This window comes from Hemiscyllium ocellatum, chromosome 7, assembly GCF_020745735.1.
Source record: "Hemiscyllium ocellatum isolate sHemOce1 chromosome 7, sHemOce1.pat.X.cur, whole genome shotgun sequence".
NCBI classification, from domain to species: domain Eukaryota; kingdom Metazoa; phylum Chordata; class Chondrichthyes; order Orectolobiformes; family Hemiscylliidae; genus Hemiscyllium; species Hemiscyllium ocellatum.
In genome coordinates this window covers 12,109,592-12,131,234 of record NC_083407.1, presented here as the reverse complement: position 1 = coordinate 12,131,234, position 21,643 = coordinate 12,109,592, and the positions used below count along the sequence as shown (strand labels likewise).

Below are 21,643 nucleotides of genomic sequence, written 5' to 3'. Positions count from 1 at the left end.
TGGGCTGAATGGCTTCCTCCTATGAAGCTTCTTTGGTTAAGCTTTTTCCCTGGTTTTGCTTAACCCAAGAATATGGTGATATTAAACTCCTGGAATAACGACTCCAGGTAAACCTTACGAATCTTCTACTGTTAAATGCCTGGATTAAATGGTGTTTATAATTTTTGACCTACAGCACCATCTAGTGGTATCTTTGCCTTATCTACTGGTTACAATATCACTCACAAATAGACAATATCTAGGAAGTGGAACATAGCTTCCCCCTTAATCTACAAATAACAGTCCACAACGTTGCTGCTGTTCCACAAGTTTAATTATAACACGGATAGGAGTTTCTTCTAGTTGATCTGTGCCAAGGATGACCATGCAAACTCAAAAGTATTTCTTCGGTTCTCAGAATACAAGATTAAGACAATTTAAATAGGTTATAGAAAATACTTCCAGGCCTAGGCATCGACAGAAAGCCCGATACCTTTACTACATAGCAAATTTGAAAAATTGATAAGAATTTTGGGGTTAAAACGCAAAATGCGAATGAATAGAAACCAAACCATGCTCTTTTTCTGAGATGATTGACAAATTTGCAAACAAGATAACAAGCAATAGTGTTACAGTCATCTGTTACTTTTTCCTATCTACACACCGACCTAGAGACATTTAGGAAAGTTTAATTACAAATACTCATGCAAAAAAAAAGTGCAAATTTGAGAAAGCTAAGTCTTTAAGTCCTTAATTATGAAGAACAATCCCAAATATACAAAAGAACATGTTAAGATCTGTTGATGCACGGGCCGAGCCGGACTTGCACTTAAATCTTTTCTTAAATTATTTTCAAACATTACGTGATCCAGTTATGGTCCTGTCTTATCAATCTGCCCAGTTTTACTACAAACTGATTGCAGGAGTCTGGAATGGCCACCTTTCCTGGGAAGCTGAAATCACAATCTCAGTTCAGTCCTTCAAAAGGAGTGGTATCACAACATAAACTCTTCACAGTTTGAAGCGACTTTCACCTTTAACAATCAAAACAAAAACAGTAGATGTCTTGTTTTCAAAACATGGTTGGGGTGTGACAAGTTGGGGGGAGGGGAGTAAGGGTGGGTGAAAGCAGGTGGAGGTGGGAACAAACGAAGTGGATCATAAAATTGTTCAGATGGCATAGCTTCCACTTCTAGTTCTCGAAGGTTTGTCAATGAACTACACGGTCACCAACACCAGCAGTATTGCCAGCATGGGGTTGTCAACGCTCCAGGAACAGGCTGGAGTCTCCAGAAATCAAAAAAGGTTTATTTCCAGGCCAGAAAAACCCTGGAGGAAAACTATAAACGGAGCATCAAGAGAACATGCTTCTCTCATGGCTTCAAGATTTCAGTTCATGCATTATAAAAGTCAGACATCAAGGGGTTAAAGAGGCCAATATTGATTAACAGTCAAGAATCATCCAATCAGGGAAAGGTCTATTTGCTTTCTGATTGGTGCAGGAAGGCAGTGTGTCACAAGTATGGGTGTGACAGGCAACCAATTCTGGAGGGGGTGGGGGAAGTCGGCAGTAACTCACAGCAAAGGGACCTTAGGAATGACTCCAACTGTTTGCCTTATGTTAGCCTCGAGCCGGGGCCACTCAGCCAAGGCAACTGAAATAAATCCTCATTAAACAGGCTAGATTAACAAATTCATCTTGGCATCTTTTCCAAGGGTGTTGAAACCTCACACACAATGATCAACCTTAAGGTCACTCTTCAACATAAAGAATAAAAGGATTTTAGCCTAGAAACTCCAGACAGTTAGTAGTCCTCACCAGCTGCTGCTTCATCTCCACTTAGTGAAGCACATGGAGACAGGCTCCCTTCTTCAGGCCCCGAGAGTCAAACAACTTTTCCATCCAGAGGGGAAAAAAAAATCAGAAGTAATGCAACTGAAGATTTAATGTGCAATTTGGTGTGTGTTTGGACATCAATTCCTCAGGTCCTGTAATGAGTTCAGGAAGTTTGAATTTTCCCCTTTGTTACCTTTCCCTCTCACCAAATGCACTGCCAAGACAAACTAAATTCAGATTTGGAGAGTCATGGTTCAGATGGTCAACATACCCTTCACCCTTTGAGGTGAACACTAGTCACAAAGATGTCCAATCAAAAACAAAAATCATACCAATTGCTCAAGTTCATTAGGGACGTAACAATCATCCTGAGGAAAGAGTCCGGTCAAGGTGCCCTTTGCCCCCAAACCCCCCTCCCTTCTTCCTCTTTGCTGCAGCTACTCGCTCTTCTTGCTTTCATCTGTGGTCAGGACCTTCCTCCTCTGGCGGAGCATATGGAAATAGAGCTGTGGAAAAACTGATTCACAAAAATGGAATTAGAAATGTAGTAACAGCAAGAGGCCAATCTGCACCTTTAGCCTATTCCATCATTTAATTAGATCATGTCTGACCTGTGAACTAACTTCTAGTTAACAGAAAATATTTAAGGGATGAATAGATTGATCTCACGTTTAAGATTAACAAGTTATTCGCTTATTTGCCAAGATTCAGACTTGAATACCAACCTTCATCCATATAAGTCAGTGTTCCCTAGTTTGAGCAGATGGACAGAAGACAACTTTTAGGTCAACCTCTAAATACTTCAGCTACAGCACACTTACATATCTCCTACTGTCTGTTAGGGGAGGGCATCAATTGATTCACTGAGTAAGACTAAAAGTAGTACATGGAATTCAATCTGAAGACAGATGCATGAAACAAATCTAGGGAAAAACAAACAGGAGGGTATGCAGGTGGGTGGGAAAGAGGGGTGTGAAGGAGTAGGAATTGAGACACTGTGGAATGTATGTCCACAATTCTTTGAAGCTGTAGTAGACAAAGGTGGGTAATCAAGAAGGATCACAATCTGCATTCAGGTACCTATGGATGTCCCGCTGTAACCCTCTGCTGGCACTACACTTGCGGCTAGGTGAGGATGAGAAAATAATGGTCATTTCCTCTGACAAATCATTCCACCTTTCTTCCACTGCTTCTAAACCTGGGGCACAATGCACCCGAGCCTGGGGGATTATCTATTTTCAAAGATATTGTCACCAGGGAGCACAGCCTGTTGGGATACGTAAGAATGTATATTTTACATTTTTTTAGTTCCAGCAGGCAGTGGGGCAGTCAGGAGATTACGTATTTGTGTGGTTGCTTTACTCGAAACATTACTCAGGTAATGTCTCCGACCCACTCTGCTCTAACCAAAAAAAAAGTTTTGTGCGTCAGTTGCTAAAGTGACAAGTGTTTTCTTGTGTTTTGTTTTCCCCTGGAAACTGGAAAGGAGAGGTCACCCTGTTGGGAGTTCTCTTGGCCTCTGAATTTTCCAGGGATGTAGGGGAAAGGATAGCAAAGATGATTCTGGATAGGAGCAAGAACAACAGGGTAGTTGTTATGGGGGACTAACTACCCCAATATTGAGTGGGAATACTATAGTTCAAGTAGTTTAGATGGATCAGTTTTTGTTCAATGTGTGCAGGAGGGTTTTCTGAGTATGTAGACAGGCCAATAGGGGGCAATGCCATATTGGATTTGGTACTGGGGAATGAACCTGGCCAGGTGTCAGATTTGGAAGCAGGTGAGCACTTTGGCAATACTGACCATACATTGGTTATGTTTACAATAGCATGGCCAGGGATAAGTATATACCACAGGGAAAGACGTATAATTGGGGGAGAGGCAATTATGATGTGATTAAGCTAGATTTAGGATGCATAGGATGGGGAAGGAAACTGCAGGGGATGGACACACTTGAAATAAGCTTATTCCAGGAACAGCTACAGCAGATCCTTGATAAGTATACACCTATCAAGCAGGGATGTAGTTATCAAGAGAAGGAGCCATGGTTTACTCAAGAAGTTGAAGCTCTTGCCAAGACGAAGGTGGCTTATGTGAGGATGAGATGTGAAGGCTCAGAGAGGGAGCTTGAAAGTTAAGTGAGCCAGAAAAGATGTAAAGAGGGGGCTAAGAAGAGTCAGGAGGGGACATAAGTTGTTGGTAGAATGGATCAAGGAAAACCAAGGCCTTTTATATGCTTACCAGGAATAAAAGACAGACTAGAGTAAGATTAAGGCCAAAAAATAGTAGTGGAAAGTTGTGTGTGGAATCTGAAGACATAGGGGAAAGCACTTAATGAATTTCTTTTGTCAGTATTCACATTAGAAAAGGGTAATGTTAATGAGAATATGGAGATACAGGCTACTAGATTAGAGGAGATTGTGGTTGACAGAGGAGATTTCTGCAATTTTGGAAGATCTGAAAATAGGTAAGACTGCTGGTCTGGATGGGATTTATCCTCATTCTCTGGGAAGCTAGGGAGGGGAACGCAGAGCCTTTGGCTTCGATCTTTATGTCATCATTGTCAACAGGAGTAGTGCTAGATTGGAGGATAGCAAATGTTGTTCCCTTGTATAAGGAGGGGAGTAGAGACAACCCTGGTAAATTATAGGCCAGTGAGCCTTACTTTGGTAGTGGGTAAGGTGTTGGAAAAGTTGTAAGAGATAGGATTTATCTAGAAAGGATTAATTTGATTAGGGATAGACAACATGGTTTTGTGAAAGCTAGGTCGTGCCTCACTAACCTTCTTTGAGAAGGTGATAAAACAGGTGGATAAAGGTAAAGCAGTTGATGCATATTACTTAAGGCGTTTGGTAAGGCTACACAGTAGGTTATTGCACAAAATACAGTTTTGGGATTGAAGGTGATTTAGTGGTTTGGATCAGAAGTGAAAGAATGTTCATCCTGGAGGTCAGTTACCAGTGGTTGGACCCAAAATGATCCTTGTGGCACATGTCATTTGTATCAATGATCTGGATGTGGGCGTAGAAGGATGGGTTAGTAAATTTGCAGATGGCACTAAAGGTAGGCAGAGTTGTGGATAGTGCCAAAGAATGTTGTGGGTTATAGGGGGACATAGATAAGATGCAGAGCTGTGCTGAGAAGTGGCAAATGGAGTTTCATACAGAGAGAGAAAAAAAGAAGAGGTAGTTCACTTAAGTAGTAATATGAATGCAGAGTAATGGTCTAATGGTAACATTCTTGGTAGTGTAGATGAACAGAGATCGGTGTCCAGGTGCATAAATCCCTGAAAGTTGCCACCCAAGTTAATAGGGTTGTCAAGAAGGCACGTGGGGGTGTTGGCGTTTATTGGTAGAAGGATCGAGTTTCGGAGCCACACCGGAGTACTGCGTACAGTTCTGGTCACCGCATTATAAGGAGGGACGTGGAAGCTTTGGAAAGGGTTCAGAGAAGATTTACTCTGATATTGCCTGGTATGGAAGGAATGTCTTACGAGGAAAGGTGGAGGCTGTTTTCATTGGAGAGAAGGTTGAGAGGTGACTTAGTTGAGACATAAAAGATAATCAGAGGGTTAGACAGGGTGGACAGAGAGCCTTTCTCCTCGGATGGTAAAGGCTAACACGAGGGGACGTAGCTTTCAATTGAGGGGTAATAGATTTATGACATATCAGGGATAGTTTCTTTACTCAGGGGGGTGGAATGGCCTGCCTGCAACAATAGTAGACTCGCTGACATTAAAGGCATTTAAATGGGCATTGGACATATACAATGGATAATAAAGGAACAGTGTAGGTTAGATGGGCATCAGATTAATTTCACAGATCAGCGCAACATTAAGGGCCAAAGGGCCTGTACTGCACTGTAACATTCTATGTTCTATTTACCCGTTATTAGTCATCACCTCTCACTGCTGTAATTCCATTTACTATTTCACACTGTTCTTTTCCTGCATCTGCTTCTGCAAGAGGCAAAGTATTCTTGAAACATAGCAAGGTCCATGCACAGGTTACTCTTAACTCCCTGTAACAGCTCTACTTAGCTGCGCTCTTTCAATTTATGCATTTAAGAACTGTTTTTTTGTTTGAAGCTTTACTTGCCAATACTATTAGAGGACAGCGTGGTGGCTGAGTGGTTAGCACTGCTGCTTCTCAGCACCAGGGAGCCAGATGCAATTCCAGCCTCAGATGACTGTGCAAACTCAAAACATTCTCACATCTGTGGGGGTTTGTGCCAGGTGTTCGAGTTTCCTACCACAGTCCAAACATGTGCAGGTTAGGTGGATTGGCCATGTTAAATTGCCCCATAGCATCCAGGGATGTGCAGGCTAGATGGATTAGCCATGGGAAATGTAGGGTTACAGGGATAGGGTGGGGGTGCGGAGAGTTAGCGTGGATATGCTGGGCCAAATGGCCTGTTACCACACTGTAGGAATTCTATTCTATTTCATGCCTGATTTGCTTCCTCAATTTTTGAGTAATTTCACCAATGCTTTTCATATTCCTTTGTTTTATGCAGTATAAGGCCTGGATAGGTCATCACTTCCCTCTTTCCTTCTCGCCTTTTTTAAACCTGACATTTGGAAGAACGGGGCTTAAGTTCGGGGCTTAACACATGACCAAGCTCTTTCCTATGCTCACTCGGAAACCTATTACTTCCTTACTAGTTTCATAGAACAGAATGCAGAAAGAAGTTGGCACTGTGACTGAACAGCCAACTTAACAACTAACTCTACAGAACATGGGAGTAGAAGGAGGTCATTCTGTTAACAAGTTTGCTTCACTATTCAGAGCGATCAAGATTGATCTGATAATCCTCAACTCCACTTCCCTGCCTCTTCCTCCACCCCCCTCCATAACCCTAAATTCCCTTACGATTAAAACTCAGTCCATCTCAGCTTTAACAAGCCAGCCTGACAGAGCTGTGAGACAGAGTCACTAATCTTAATTCCTCAGTTTTAAATGGGTGACTCCATACTCCAGCCCTAGATTCTCCCACAGAGGTAAATAATCTCTCTACAGTTGTTATGCCATCGATGAACTTTGTATTAATACGGTTTCCACCCATCCTAACTCAAATGAATACAGGCACAACTTATTCAACTTCTACTCAGAAAAAACCCACAATACCTGGGATTAACCCAGTGAATCTTCTCTAAATTGCCTCCAAATCCAGTACATCTTTCCCTTAATGATGGGACAAAAGCTATTCCCAGATGCAGTCTGACTCATGCCTTGTATAGTCTTAGCAAGAACTCCCTAGTTTTATATTCCATTCCCTTTGAAATAAAGACCAATATTCAACTTGCCTTGTTACCTGAACTTTGATGCTAGCTTTTTGTGATTCATGCAGAAGGTCCCACAAATCCCTCAGATTGCAGAAAGGCACAGCACATTCTCAGTTTAAATAATATAGTGCTAGTCTATTCTTTCTGTAGAAGTGCATAACTTCACATTTCCGCACATTAGATTCCATCTGCCAAGTTTTGACACTGCGCACCGTAAGTGATCAAGCTGATAACTTACTTGGGATGTAAGAAATCATGACCAGGATCAGCACTGTGTAATAGTCAAAGGAGATGTTATACTTGTTTGGCAGGGTCACAGAATACAAGCCCGACCTTCGAACATGAGGCAGGGCTGCATATATTGTAAGTAGCTCGCCAGTGACTCCCATTGGATACAGTACGATGAACAGCGTGTATCTAGATGGGTAGGAATAAGAGGGTTTTTAAACAGAACCTTTAATTACACTTTTCTTAAAGCATTGCACATGCCCAAAATTTCAGGGTTAGGGCCTGCACATACTGCACCCCAATCCCACTGCCAGCGTGCATACACTGTTCCCCACCCCTAAATGTTAGTGTCTGCACACATTGCCCTCAATTCACACTGTTAGGTCCATCACCATATCCCTTCAGAGATGTGGTGAATGGAAACTGAAATAGACATAGCGAATCCCCAGATTGTGATGATGGATGCACATTTTTGTCAGGTACATGAGCTCACTATGCAGCCCTCCCAGATGAATGCAGGAGATTCCACATCACTATTTCAACAAGCAGCAAGGGAGATGTCTCCAGTGATCTAACCAATATTTATCCATCTTTCAAACAAAAGATGGTATGGTCAGATAAACAATGAAAGCTTATGGCACAGGACATCTTATTGCTGCTTGTGATAGCTTACTATTGTGTAATTTGCCACTGTAATTCCTACATTTCTATGGCAGCCACATTTTAAAAAGTATGTCAGTGACTGTAGTGCACTTTGGGCCAAACAGCTGGTGAACTTTGCTATTCAAATTTTTTTTGACATGCTTGCTGAGTCTGAGTTCTGGGACTGGTAGACTGTAACAGCCTGGAAAAAGACACCCAAGAAGGTACTGCAATGAATTTACAGCAGTCTCAAACCATTTGGCTAAACAGATTTAGGAGAGTCCTCTTATCCTTCCCCAGCGTACCACAACACATTTTATCATCAATACAGGAATATAAGAGAACTAGGTCATTCAGTCCATCAAGCCTGCTCTACCATTTAATGTGATTGTGGCTGATCGAACACTTCAATACCATTTACATCCCCCACTCCCCCATCCTCTTAACTTTTGTGCCATTGCTAATTAGAAATATCTCATTCTCTAGTTCAAATGTAGTCAATAACTGAGCTTTCACAGCTCTGACATCAAGAACTCCAAGATGCACAACGTGTAAAAATAAAAAGTTCTCATCTCAGTCCTCACCGACATTCCCCTTCTGCCCCTGGTTCTAGGTTTCCACCATGTCTATCCCTCAAAATATTTTATGGGTTTCAATAAGGTAACCTCATTATTTGAGACTCATGAGAATACTGTCCAATTGTCCAGTTTTATTTTTGTGGAGAAGTTTGTTGAACCTTAGTTATACTTCCTCTACGGCAATACTACCTTTCCTGTGGTAAGGAGATCAAAACTGCACATACTACCCCAGGTGTGGTCTCACCAGGCTCCTACAGAATTGTAGCCAAGTAGTCACAGGTTACACTTGAGCTCAAAGCCTGTCAAACTATTGTTATGGAAAAGCTGCCTCTTTTTCGCTTCATCAGGAAAATGGTTTCCACACCTTCCTTTTTATTTTTAAAAGCCAAATCTCTGCCTCATTATGAATCTCATTCTATCTGGATCCCATTTTCAAATGCCTCACTTGTGTAGAACCATCCCTTTAAAAAAAAACAAAAGAGGTTTTAAAATAGTGATGGAAAAGGATAGACCAGATCTAAAGGTTGAAGTTCTAAACTGGAGAGAGGCCAATTTTGACAGTATGAGGCAAGAACTTTCAAAAGCAGATTGGGGCAGATGTTCGCAGGTAAGGGACAGCTGGAAAATGGGAAGCCTTCAGAAATGACATAACGAGAATCCAGAGAGTATATTCCTGTTAGGGTGAAAGGAAAGGCTGATAATCATCCAGCATTCCCTATACCTAAAGAAATGGAGGGCTTGGTTAAGAAAAAAAAAGAGGAAGCATATGTCAGGTATAGACAGGATAGATCGAGTGAATCCTTAGAAGAGTATAAAGGAAGTAGGAGTAGGAGTATACTTAAGAGGGAAATCAGGAGGGCAAAAAGGGGATGAGATAGCTTTGGCAAATAGAGTTAAGGAGAATCCAACGGGTTCTTACAAATATATTAAGGACAAAAAAGGGTAACTAGGAAGAGAATAGGGACCCTCAAAAGATCAGCATGGCGGCCTTTGTGTGGAACCACAGGAGGTGGGGCAGATATAAATGAGTATTTTGCATCACTATTTACTGTAAAGACATGGAAGATATACAATGTAGGGAAATAGAAGGTGACACCTTGGGGAAAAAGAATGTCTATATTACTGAGGAGGAAGTGCTGGATGTCTTGAAACGCATAAAAGGTGGATAAATCCCCAGGACCTGATCAGGTGTAGCCTAGAATTCTGTGGGAAGCTAGAGAAGTGATTGCTGGGCCTCTTACTGAGAGATTTGTGTCATCGATAGTCACAGGTGAGGTGCCGGAAGACGGGCTAACATGGTACCATTGTTTAAGAAAGATGGTAAGGACAAGCCAGGGAACTATAGACTGGTGAGCCTGATGTCAGTGGTGGGCAAGTTGTTGGAGGGAACCTTGAGGGACAGGATGTACATGTATTTGGAAAGGCAAGAACTGATTAGGGATAGTCAACATGGCTTTGTGCATGGGAAATCATGTCTCACAAACTTGATTGAGTTTTTTCAAGTAGTAACAAATAAGATTAATGAGGCTATATGGACTTTATTAAGGCATTTGACAAGGATCCCTATGGGAGACTGGTGAGCAAGGTTAGAATACAGGGAGAAGTAGCCATTTGGATACAGAACTGGTTCCAAAAGGTAGAAGACCGAGGGTGGTGGTGGTGGTGGTGGAGGGTTGTTTTTCCAGACTGGAGGCCTGTGACCAGTGGAGTGCCACAAGTATCAGAGCAGGGTCCTCTACTTTTCATCATTTACATAAAAGGATTTGGATGTGAGCATGAGGGGTATAGTAATTAAGTTTGCAGATGATACCAAACTTGGAGGTGTGGTGGACAGTAAAGAAAGATACCTCAGTACTATGGGATCTTGATTGGATGGGCCAATGGGCAGATGAAGTTTAATTTAGATAAATGAGTCGCTGCATTTTTGGGAAGGCAAATCTTAGCAGGACTTATACACTTAATGGTAAGGACCTGGGGAGTGTTGATGAACAAAGACCTTGGAGTGCAGGTTCATGGTACCTTGAAAGTGGAGTCACAGGTTGGATAGTGAAGGCAGCAGCTAAATCATCAGTGCATTGCATATGGGAGTTAGGAGGCTATGTTGCAGCTGTACAGGACATTGTTCCAACAGTGGCCTCACCAGTCTATGCAATTTTGGTCTTCCTGCTAGAAGGAAGAATGTTGAGACAATTGAAAGCATTCAGAAATGATTTAGGGTTGTTGCCAGGGTTAGATCTATAGGGAAAGGCTGATTAGGCTGGGGCTATTTTCCCTGGAGCAGAGCCAGTGGGATGACCTTGTAGAGGCTTATAATAAGCATGAAGAATGGGGATAGGGTAAATAGGTAAGGTGTTTCCCAGGAGTGGGGGCAAGTCCAGCACTAGAGGGCATAGATTTAAGGAGAAAGGAGCAGCTTTCTCAGAAGATGGTGCATGTATGGAATGAGCTGCCAGAGGTGGTGGAAGCTGGTACAATTACAACACTTAAAAGGCATCTGGATGGGTACATGAAGGGTTAAGAGGGATATAGGACAAATGTTGGAAAATTCTAGATGCATGGGGAAGTCTGGTCAGCATGGACTAGTTGGACCAAAAGGTCTGTTTCTGAGCACTACATCTCTATGACTCCTATGTTGAAACAACAATGCAAGAAGTGAAGGTTGAGAAGCACAAACACTGATACAGTGCAGCTGGACTGAATGGCAGTACCTTGAATACAAAAAATACATATTTAAAGGAAACTTTAGGAGATTGAGGGGGATAGTGCCCATTATCTGCTGCCAGGACACACCAACATCACAAAGAGGCTGTGGCTAAGAAAGACCAAAGTCCTACAACTTTTATTTGTGACTCAGACAAGCTGGTTAGGCACGTGTCATGCTCCAGGATCTCCACTCAGCAATCATGCAAAGCCAAGTGAATGGCCCATAAACTTTGGCTGATGTGGGGTGGGGTCACCTCCCATTCTGTTCCTATGAAGTTTGGGAATGGCGACTGGGTGAAGTAGAATCAAGATCAAAGTGGAAAAGCCCAGCAGGTCAGGCAGTATCAGAGGAGCAGGAAAATCAACGTTTCGGACAGGAGCCCTACGGGCAGCACGGTGGCACAGTGGTTAGCACTGTTGCCTCATAGCGCCAGAGACCCGGGTTTAATTCCTACCTCGGGCAACTGTGTGTGGAGTTTGCACATTCTCCCAGTGTCTGCGTGGGTTTCCTCCCACAGTGCAAAAATGTACAGGTTAGGCAAGTTGGCCAGGCTAAATTGCCCATAGTATTAGGTGAAGGGGTAAATGTAGTGGAATGGGTCTGGGTGGGTTGCTCTTAAGATCAGTGTGGACTTGTTGGGCCGAAGGGCCTGTTTCCACACTAAGTGATCTAAACGGCGGCACGGTGGCACAGTGGTTAGCACTGCGGCCTCACAGCGCCAGGGACCTGGGTTCGATTCCCGACTCAGGCGACTGACTGTGTGGAGTTTGCACGTTCTCCCCGTGTCTGCGTGGGTTTCCTCCGGGTGCTCCGGTTTCCTCCCACAGTCCAAAAAGATGTGCGGGTCAGGTGAATTGGCCATGCTAAATTGCCCGTAGTGTTAGGTAAGGGGTATATGTAGGGGTATGGGTGGGTTGCGCTGCGGCGGGTCGGTGTGGACTTGTTGGGCCGAAGGGCCTGTTTCCACACTGTAAGTAATCTAATCTAAACTCAATAAGGAATGAGGCTGGAAGCCTCGGTGGAGGAGAGGCAAATGGCAAATGTCAGTTGAGTGGCCATAGTAACTTTTGAAACAATGACCAGTGCCAAGTCTTTGCAGGGGGCAGGGGGCAGCAGCTCACGCAATACAAGCTCTATAATGGGTTACAGAAAGTCAAAATATAACAACCCAAGGGAAAGAACACTTTGGGATCCCTCACTGACATCACTTCCCCACACAGCAAAAACACATGCAGAACAGGAACATTCAGTAGTTAGCCTGCTGCCACATGAACAAACAATAGGAGTCAATGGCCGGTTTTTAAAAAGGCAGCAGATACTTTTACATTCTTCAAAACCAAAACCGCAAATGGCCAGAAGTTAAGCAATTCCACTGTCATGCGCGCACATGCACAATAACTGCTGTCTTACAGCATCTCTCGCTGACCAGACGAGAGTTTATTGTCATTAAAGAGATGGTGGGAAAATTCCACCCCACAGCTACCTTTTCCATATGAATCACAAAAGGCTGCAAAGTAAAGAAAACCAAACTGGAAATGCACAGCAAGGTATCAGCATGTAAAAAGAGAAAAACAAAATCCAAGGGGATAACTCAGGTGGAGACCTGAATACTCAGACCCCATGGCGTCATGGTAGCCCACAAACCCACCAACACGCTAAAAGAACAGCTAATGAACTTGAAAGACCCTATACAGATAACAAAACTCATGTAATTTACAAAGTACTTGCAAGAACTGTAACAAACACTACATTAAACAAACAGGTGGAAAACTAGCCACAAAACACCATGACCCACTCTCACTAGTATCCTTACGTACACATGAAGGATACCACATCGACAAAACATCCATCCTAGGACAAGCCAAACAGACATGCACGGAGAATTCCTAGAAGCATGGCATTTCAGCTGGAACTCAAACACAGACTTGGATCCCCTTTACCACCCCTGAGAAAATAGGAAAGGACATCACCATAGGAAATGTCACCAACCCAAGGAAACCCAGACAAATAGAAAGCAGGCTACACAAGTGTTTCATTCAGAGGCTCACTGAATGTTACCTAGTATGGTGACGAAATGTCTGAAAACTAACCTCCCAGTGAAGCGAGCAAACCTACATCCAAAGGACGTAAAATATTTAAAAAAAAAAGGTGTTGGATTGGGTGCCCAGCTCAGAGTGTTGTTTGAGCTGCACACATTCAGGTAAATGGGGAGTATTCTATGACACTGCTGACTTGTGCCTTGTAGGTGGCCATATTATACCTTAATATGGAACTGCGCTAAGCACTTATCCATCAAAGCAACAGGAGAATTCATCGTCATGATCTCCATGTACAGTTTTTTTATTAGTTTTCAAAACTGCTGGTCCTTATTTGCCATTTATCTTGTATGACTACTTGACAGTCAGCAGGCTATTTCACTAAAGGGGGCATTATACGCAGGACCAATTCAGTCATCACTGAAACACTTCCACCAGGAGCCACTGGGCAAAGAGGAAAGAGGGGGGAAAAAAAAATAGGTGGCCTGAGCTAATTGTCCAATGATTGATAAGGTCAAAAAAGATACTAGAAAAAAAAAGTTTCACAAACTGCTTATATTCCATCCTACTGCACAAGAGGAATGAATTAGTAAGCCAGTATCTCTTTGGACGAGACATTTCTTACCTGGCCCATTTGATCACATAGGGCAGATGGTTCAGGAGGCTGAAGGTGTAAAAGGAATAGCGAACGATCTCCGTGATTGTCCACGCAGTGACAAACAAGAGCACGCTGTCTTCACTCTGCACCTGGAGGGGCAGATAAAGAAAACAATCAAAATTTCATTAGTAGCAGAACATCACACCAAGATGGAGATTTACCCAATTTTTGTACAGCATTTGCACAAACTAAACTGTGGTGTGGCAGTTAGGACACTGACCTTACACTTAACTGAATTGTCTGTACAATGTCATTTATGATATTGGAGAAAGATTTACCCAATAATTTCAACACCTACTCTTTCCTTTCGGCCCTGCACTTCCTTCTTCACACTGCGCCCCTAACCGACCTTTCCTGATATTTATCCAGTCCACTTCTGAAAGATTGAAATTGCTTCCAACACCCTTTCAGGCACTGCATTCCAGATCATTAATCATTACATTAGAAATCACTCCATAAAAGGTGATATTATTGGTTGAAATCTTGAATTCTAAAGTGGAGCAAGGATGTCTAGCTTTACAGTTTATTTGCATTTCTATGTTTGTATTATGAGAACTTTAACACTGGAGGTGAATAGTTCAGGACATTAAAAAGGATTAGTAGGGAAAAATTGTTGGTGTTATGGACTCCCATTGCTAGGGAGGTTCGAACAATTCATAAGAATTCATAGAATACACAGGTGTATTCAAAGAGAACTGGACCAGAACAGCAGAGGTTATTTGCAGGATGGGGTGAAAACAATAGTCTTGAGTTCATGTGAAGTCAGCAGAAAAAAGCTCCAGAAACAAAGCTGTGGAACATCAGACTTAAGGGTCTCGGAAAGGGCCATTAACAAATAAAAACAGCACTGAGCCAATGAACAGAGTTGGGATGAGAAAGGAAACACATTACAACTGTGCTGATTGAACAAGGAGATTTAACACGGAGACAGGGTGAGGTCTCACTGAGGTTTGAACAGCTGTAGTGAAAAGGTTGAATCTCTCTATCTGCTATGGGAATAGGACTTTCAAACAGTTCTTGTATAGTTGTAATACAGGTAATTTCTTCCCCCTTTTGCGAATAAACATTTATGATCTTTATTAAAAAAGGTACATTGACAGCATCTTGTGAATATGTCCACAGAATGAGGGTAGACAAAGAAAAAAGGTTTCATTTGTCCACCAAGGTCTTTCTGCTTTGTCCAGCATTATCGGCAGCTGGAATTGGAACACTCTCTGGTTCTTTTTGGTCGATCACTGTGCATAGAACATTAGAGTACTGCGCACACACACAGCTTACAGGAAGCGTTGCTTAGAGTTATATTTCACAAGAGTTTAGAAGACAGAGGGTAGAACTTATAGGACTCCATAAAATTCTAAACAGTATTAGACAAAGCAAATGCAAGAAGGATGATCTAATGACCAGTCCAGATCCAGGGTCACAATTGACAGATATTGTTTTAATCCTAATTGATGTAACAAAGAGAAATGACTTCACCCAGAGAGTGGTGAGCCTGTGGAATTCTCTGCTACAGAAAGTGGTTAAGGCCAAAACATTGAATGTTTTCAAGGAGTAGTCATTATGATTAACGGGTGCAAACAGCATGAGGATAAAATGAGAACAAAGGTACGGAGTTGGATGCTCAGCCATGATCATGTTGAGCGGGAGAGCAGATTTGAAAGGCTGACTGGCTTGTTCCTATTTTCCACGTTTTCATGTTTACAGTACAGAAGGAACTGTATCCATTTGACCCATTGCGACTTTACTCCTGCTCCTACTTTCTATATTTCTATGTAAAACAGCACTGAGGAAAGAAAAGGGGGTAGAAAGGGACTCAAATTCTTCACAGGACTGCTGTGATTCCAAGCCGACATTACGTGGCTGACTCCTAATGCAAGGTATATAGCTGTAGAGGCAGGCAATTAGAGACAAAAGAAAACGTGCATTAAATATAACATAAATGATCATAATCACAGCAATTGGCCGGGGGCTGGGGGGTGGTTGCAGGGTAATGGGAGAGAGACATTTGCTGCTTTGCGCCTTGTGGGAGAGTCTGGATGAACAATATGGCACCTACAACCTCACAATATGGCAACTGATTTATAGCCAACTGAGTGTTTGTTTTTTGCAGGATTGAAACAAATTATTATAATTTGCATAAACATCAAGACCTCAGGCAGCAAATATGTATTTCAGTGTTGGTTGTGGGGTCGATTCTGTGCAATTCTGGAAGAGACACTTGATCTTTGTTGAAAGTGTGCCAAGGGGTCTTTTAAATACAGCCGAGGGGGTAGGACCATTCATAGTTATCTTATTCCTTTACTCTGAAAGCTGCACAGGGACACAATCTCCCAAGAGGTGCCTCCTTTCCACACAATCCCTACTGTTCTGAGACAAGCCTGGATAATGCACTATCCTATGTTAGATTGGGGTATATGCTTCAGAAAACACTCAACCTGATTCATTAACTGCAAAAGTAATGAAGATGCTGCAACAGAGCTGGATATCAGAGAAGGAGACGGTGCAGAAAGTTTTCTATTACTGATCACTATTTCTATTTTTGTTTCAATAGAAAAAACAAAAAAAAAGGAAAATTGCTAAAATATTTAAAAAGCAGAAAAATGGGACTTTCAAATATGCACTGAAAGTGATCGGTTGCACATTTCCCATCTTACCTGTTTGACGCTGTGTGTTACTGCCCATGTTAAAAATACCCTCGACATCACCTGGAACCCAGTCAGGACCACAGAGGATGGAACGATTCCTGTGAAACACAATTCCCATTAACAAAATTCGTTTAACGAGGTAGTGAAGCACTCCAAGACACTTCAGAGGGGCACAAAGCGAACGGAACCACAAACTAAGGTGCATGCGAAAAATTTCAAAGCACTCGAGTTAGTCAGAGATAAGGAAGGATGCAGGAACAGGGACCCCACTAGCTAAGGGCACAACTGGCAACAGTGTGCGTTTGATGGTGGCAGAGTGATAATTGTAATCAAAAAACCATTAAAAATTAACGCACTGAGGACAGGGATTCAAATCCCATCATAACAGCTAGCGGAGCTCAAATTCAATTAAAATATCTGGAATTTAAAAACTAGTATCAGTAATGGTCAACTTGAATCTCAGATATTCAACAATCTGATTCACTAATGTTTTGGGAAGAGGGAAATCTGCCATTCAATCTGATCTGACCTATTTAGTTTAAGAGCAAACAGCGATGAGTACAAATACTGGCCTTTCCAACCTTGTCCTGAAGGTTGGAGGTCTCAAATCCTGTGGGAATATCCCATAAGGTTACCCCAGATGTCTTAATATTAGTTTGGATTACAGTCAGAAACACAATAATATAAACAAAAGGCACCATTCCATCTATCATCCCTGCAACCCACTGTTAGAATTAGGGTAACCATGTTAGATAACATTAGCCCCTTTCCCCATTACTGAGTAAACATTTTCTCCTTCAAATATTTGTCAGAGACAGACAAAAACACAAGAGTGATTACTGATTGTAACCACCAAACCTCTGGTGGATCTGTCCTGCCAAGAAGACAATACATATCCAAGGATGGTGATAATGGTTGCTGGGACATCATACCCACAGAATCATATACTACAACAACATGACTTCAGATTGGGATCAGGACTACAAGTGGGTCACAAGCTGTGAAGTAATGGCCACACCGGAACTAATCAGTTGTCACAGTGCTCTCTCTCCAACAGGCACCCGTTCCCACAGCCCAACTTTTAATTCTTGGAGTTCACAACAGCTTTCAAGCCTTGAAATGAATTCAAAGTAGGGAAAAAAAAAAGAAAGTCTGGGAAGTACAGCTTTTCCAGATAATATCATCGTGCTATCATTTGATTAGTCTGTGGTCCAGCAGTCACTCCTATCTTTGGGATAAAATTCTCCAGATAAATCAGCACAGAGGACTTTGCAGAGTCAATAGGGTAGGGTTTGCCATTGCTGTTTCTGGCACCTAAGTCATCATCTAGTTTCATTTCTTTCTTTAAAGTAGTAATTTCACAACTGAATGGCTTGCTGAGCCATTTCAGACTCAGTCATTAAGAATTAACAACATTGCTGTGGGTCTGCAATCATGTGGGCCAGACTTAGGTTGGCAGATTTCCTTCTCTAAAAAGATATTTGTGAACCGGACAGGAGTTTACAATCAGTAAAGAGGTTTGAGACATACATCATGGTGGAATTAGAATCCATCGGAGAACATTAGCTGGGGTTCTGTATTATCAGGCCAGTGTCATTACTGCCATACCCACTACCTCAAGATTTGCAAAATTGCATGAATCAAGTTTTTTTTTCTATACCTTGAAAGAAAGTGCATTTCAGGACATTAGCACAGGGAATTAAATACTTTCCATTTTAATTAACAAGTCTCAGCATCTTATACTCCAAGGTCAGGTACATAGAAGACTTGATACTGCATCTGCTCTCAAAGTTCTGCATGAGCAATGTTGGAGTTTTCCAAATTAGCTACTCCTGCAGGCTGAGTGAACATGGAAACCTGAAATGCTGCGCATGTCCCCACTCTTGTGGAACTTCATTCAGAGGACCAGTAGTTTGTTTTTCCTGAAGATTCAGAGGTGGCCCCTCTATTTTGTTATGCTATTTGAAATCCAGCTCATGGGTGAAAAGGTGACAAGAGTTAACCCACTGCATCATGAGGTGTTGGTATTTGCATCCTTATCCCAGGAAGATCCTTCCTTGCTGTCCACTACACCTCCAATTTTGGGGTCATCTACAAACATACTAACAATTCCTCTTTTGCTCACATCCAAATCATTTACATAAATGACAAAGTAGTGAATCTTGCACTGATCCTTGTGGCACTCCACTGGTCACAGGCCTCCAGTCTGAAAAGCATCCCACTACCATCACCCTCTACCTTTGAGCCAGTTCTGTATCCAAATGGCTAGTTCTCCTTTTATCCCACAAGATCTAACCTTGCTAATCAATCATTCTCCCATGGGGAACCTGGTCAAACTCATTACCGAGGTGCATACAGATCATGTCCATTGCTCTACCCTCAATCCTCTGTTACTTCTTCAAAAAACTCAAATCAAGTTCATGAGATGTGATTTCACACACAAAGCCATGCTGACTACCCCAATCAGTCTTTTTCTTTCCCTCCAGCAGCTTGCCCACTCCCAACGATAGGCTCACCAGTCTGTAGTTCTCTGGCTTTATCTTACCCTTAAACAGTGGCACCACGGTAGCCAACCTCCAGTCTTGTAGCACTTCACCTGTGACTGATGATACAAAATGTCTCAACAAGGGGCCCAGCAATCACTTCCCTAGCTTCTCAGAGCTCCAGGGTACACCTGATCAGGTCCTGGGGATTTATCCATGGTTATGGATTTCAAGACAAAAAGCACTTCCTCCTCTGTAATATGGATATTTTTCAAGACGTTACCATCTATTTCCCCTCATTCTGTATCTTCCATGTTCTTCTCCACAACAAACACTGATGCAAAATACTTGTTTAGCATCTCCATCTCCTGCAGCTTCACAAATAGGCTGCCTTACAGATCTTTGAGGGGCCCTATTCTCTCCCTAGTTACCCTTTTGTCCTTAATACATTTGTAAAAACCCTTTGGATTATCCTTAATTCTATTTGCCAAAGTTATCTCATGTCTCCTTTTTGCCCTCCTGATTTCCCTCTCAAGTATATTCCTACTTCCTTTATACTCTTCTAAGGATTCACTCGATCTATCCTGTCTATACCAGACATATGCTTCCTTCTTTTTCTTAACCAAACCCTCAATTTCTTTAGCCATCCAGCATTCCCTAACAGGAATATACTTTCTCTGGATTCTTGTTATCTCATTTCTGAAGACTTCCCATTTTCCAGCTGCCCCTTTACCTGTGAACATTTGCCCCCAATCAGCTTTAAGGTTCTTGCCCAATACCGTCAAAATTGGCCTTCCTCCAATTTAGAACTTCAACTTTTAGACCTGGTCTATCCTTTTCCATCATTATTGTAAAACTAAGAATTATTGTTGTTGGTCCCCAAGTGCTCCTTCGCTGACACCCCAGTCACCTGCTCTGCCTTATTTCTCAACAGTAGGGCATGTTTTGCACCTTCTCTGGTAGGTACATCCACCTACTTCAAAAAGGTCAAAGGGTTGGAGAGAGTTGATGTCCAAAGGGATCTGAATGCCCTTATTCATCCAAAAAAGAATAAAAAGATATGAAATACAGCATACTAAAAGCTAGCGTGTAGGTCAGCAAGTAACTGGAAAGGCCTTCATTGCAAGGGACTACAGCACATGAGGTCTTGATGTATCTGTGTAGAGTCTGGTGAGACCATGCCTGTAGCCTGAACTTTGGTTTTCTTAAGGGGGAAGGATACACTTGCCATTGGAGTGAAATAGAGGTTAACCCTGGAATGGTGGGACTATCTTAGAGGTTGAAGAAATTGGTTCTGTATCTGCAGGGAGTTTCTAAGAATGAGAGATGATCTGATTGAAACCAAGAAAGACTTTCGTCAGAAGTTGCTTGCGAACAAGGATGACTTATTTCCACTTTGGGGATGCAATTCCTAACGTGACTAAACAGTCCAATTTGGATTTTCACACCCTGCCACAGGTGAGGTAGGTGAATGGGACACAGAGGTTGCACACTCCTTTCACAGTATGCACTTGGCTTCTAACTGGGTCTAGAGATGTTCGAGACGTTTGGCAGCTTCATCGATGTTTCTTCTCTTGTCTGAGTGTCTTGGACAAGAGTTGGAGATGTTGCATATATTTAGGGAGGCTTTGAGGACATCCTTGAAACGTTTCCTCCATCCTCTCGGTAATTACTTGCCATAATGGACCTTAAAGCAGCAAGCTTGATTTGGAAGCCTCACCTAGCTGACCAATAAGCACTGCTTCAATACTGGCAATGTTGAATTTAAATCACTGAAGTAGGTGGCGATGAGAGGCACAGAGTTGGTGTAATGTTTAGCCTTGCTTGACCTAGTTTCCATATGTATTGGGTATGTGGTGATCTGTTGGTGAGGATAAAGGTTGGATCATATCCGGTGCTTCTTGCTGAACAGAATCCACACTGGGAAAAAGATGCAGGGAGGATATTTGCCTAGTTCGAGAACCAGATGGCATTCCGAATATGAACCAGGATATTGAAGACTGAGATGAGATAAAACTTCATCTGAAGATTTGGAATTCTCTACAGACAACTGTGGAAGCTTAATCACTGGAGGATATTCAAGATGAAAATGGATAGATTTCTGGATGGCGGAGGGGGTAAATGGCAATAGTTTGCTTGAATAACAGTTGACAGGTCAAGTGACCTACTTTCCCTCCAATTTCCTACTGTCTTAACACTAGTGAGATCCAACAATAATTCAATAAACCTGATCCTTCCAGTTGGTTACCTAAATCAGGGTTTTAAAAATGTACTAGCTCATCAAGATAGAGACATACCATCTGATGCATGAGGGTTTGATGAACATGCAACACTGTCCACCATATGTAAAACTAACTTACGATGGACTTTTAAAGAAAAAAATCAAATGGTTACCTTGTCCTTGAGAGGGGGGGGCGGGGGGGGGGAGAGAAGGGTGGAAAGAGAAAATAAGGGAAAAAGAGGTGCATACATACCTACAGCACAATGAAGAATCTGAAAGAAAAAAGGAGACAAGTCAAATATTAAACATGGTGCTGCTATTCTTTCAGCTATTTGTATAATTCCTCTT

The 21,643-nt window shown here is 42.2% G+C and overlaps 1 protein-coding gene across 1 annotated transcript in view; it reads right to left on the bottom strand.

Annotated features, from left to right (window-relative positions):
- Positions 1-295: 295 nt before the first annotated feature.
- hacd2 (3-hydroxyacyl-CoA dehydratase 2) overlaps positions 296-21,643 on the bottom strand; it is a 41,538-nt gene continuing 20,190 nt past the window's right edge. The window contains exons 3-7 of the mRNA XM_060828271.1: positions 21,549-21,567; positions 16,601-16,689; positions 13,914-14,035; positions 7,339-7,517; positions 296-2,333 (exon numbers count right to left, since the gene is read on the bottom strand). Coding sequence (XP_060684254.1) covers positions 2,254-2,333; positions 7,339-7,517; positions 13,914-14,035; positions 16,601-16,689; positions 21,549-21,567 — 489 coding nt within the window. The 3' untranslated portion in view covers positions 296-2,253. The remainder of the gene's footprint in view (positions 2,334-7,338; positions 7,518-13,913; positions 14,036-16,600; positions 16,690-21,548; positions 21,568-21,643) is intronic.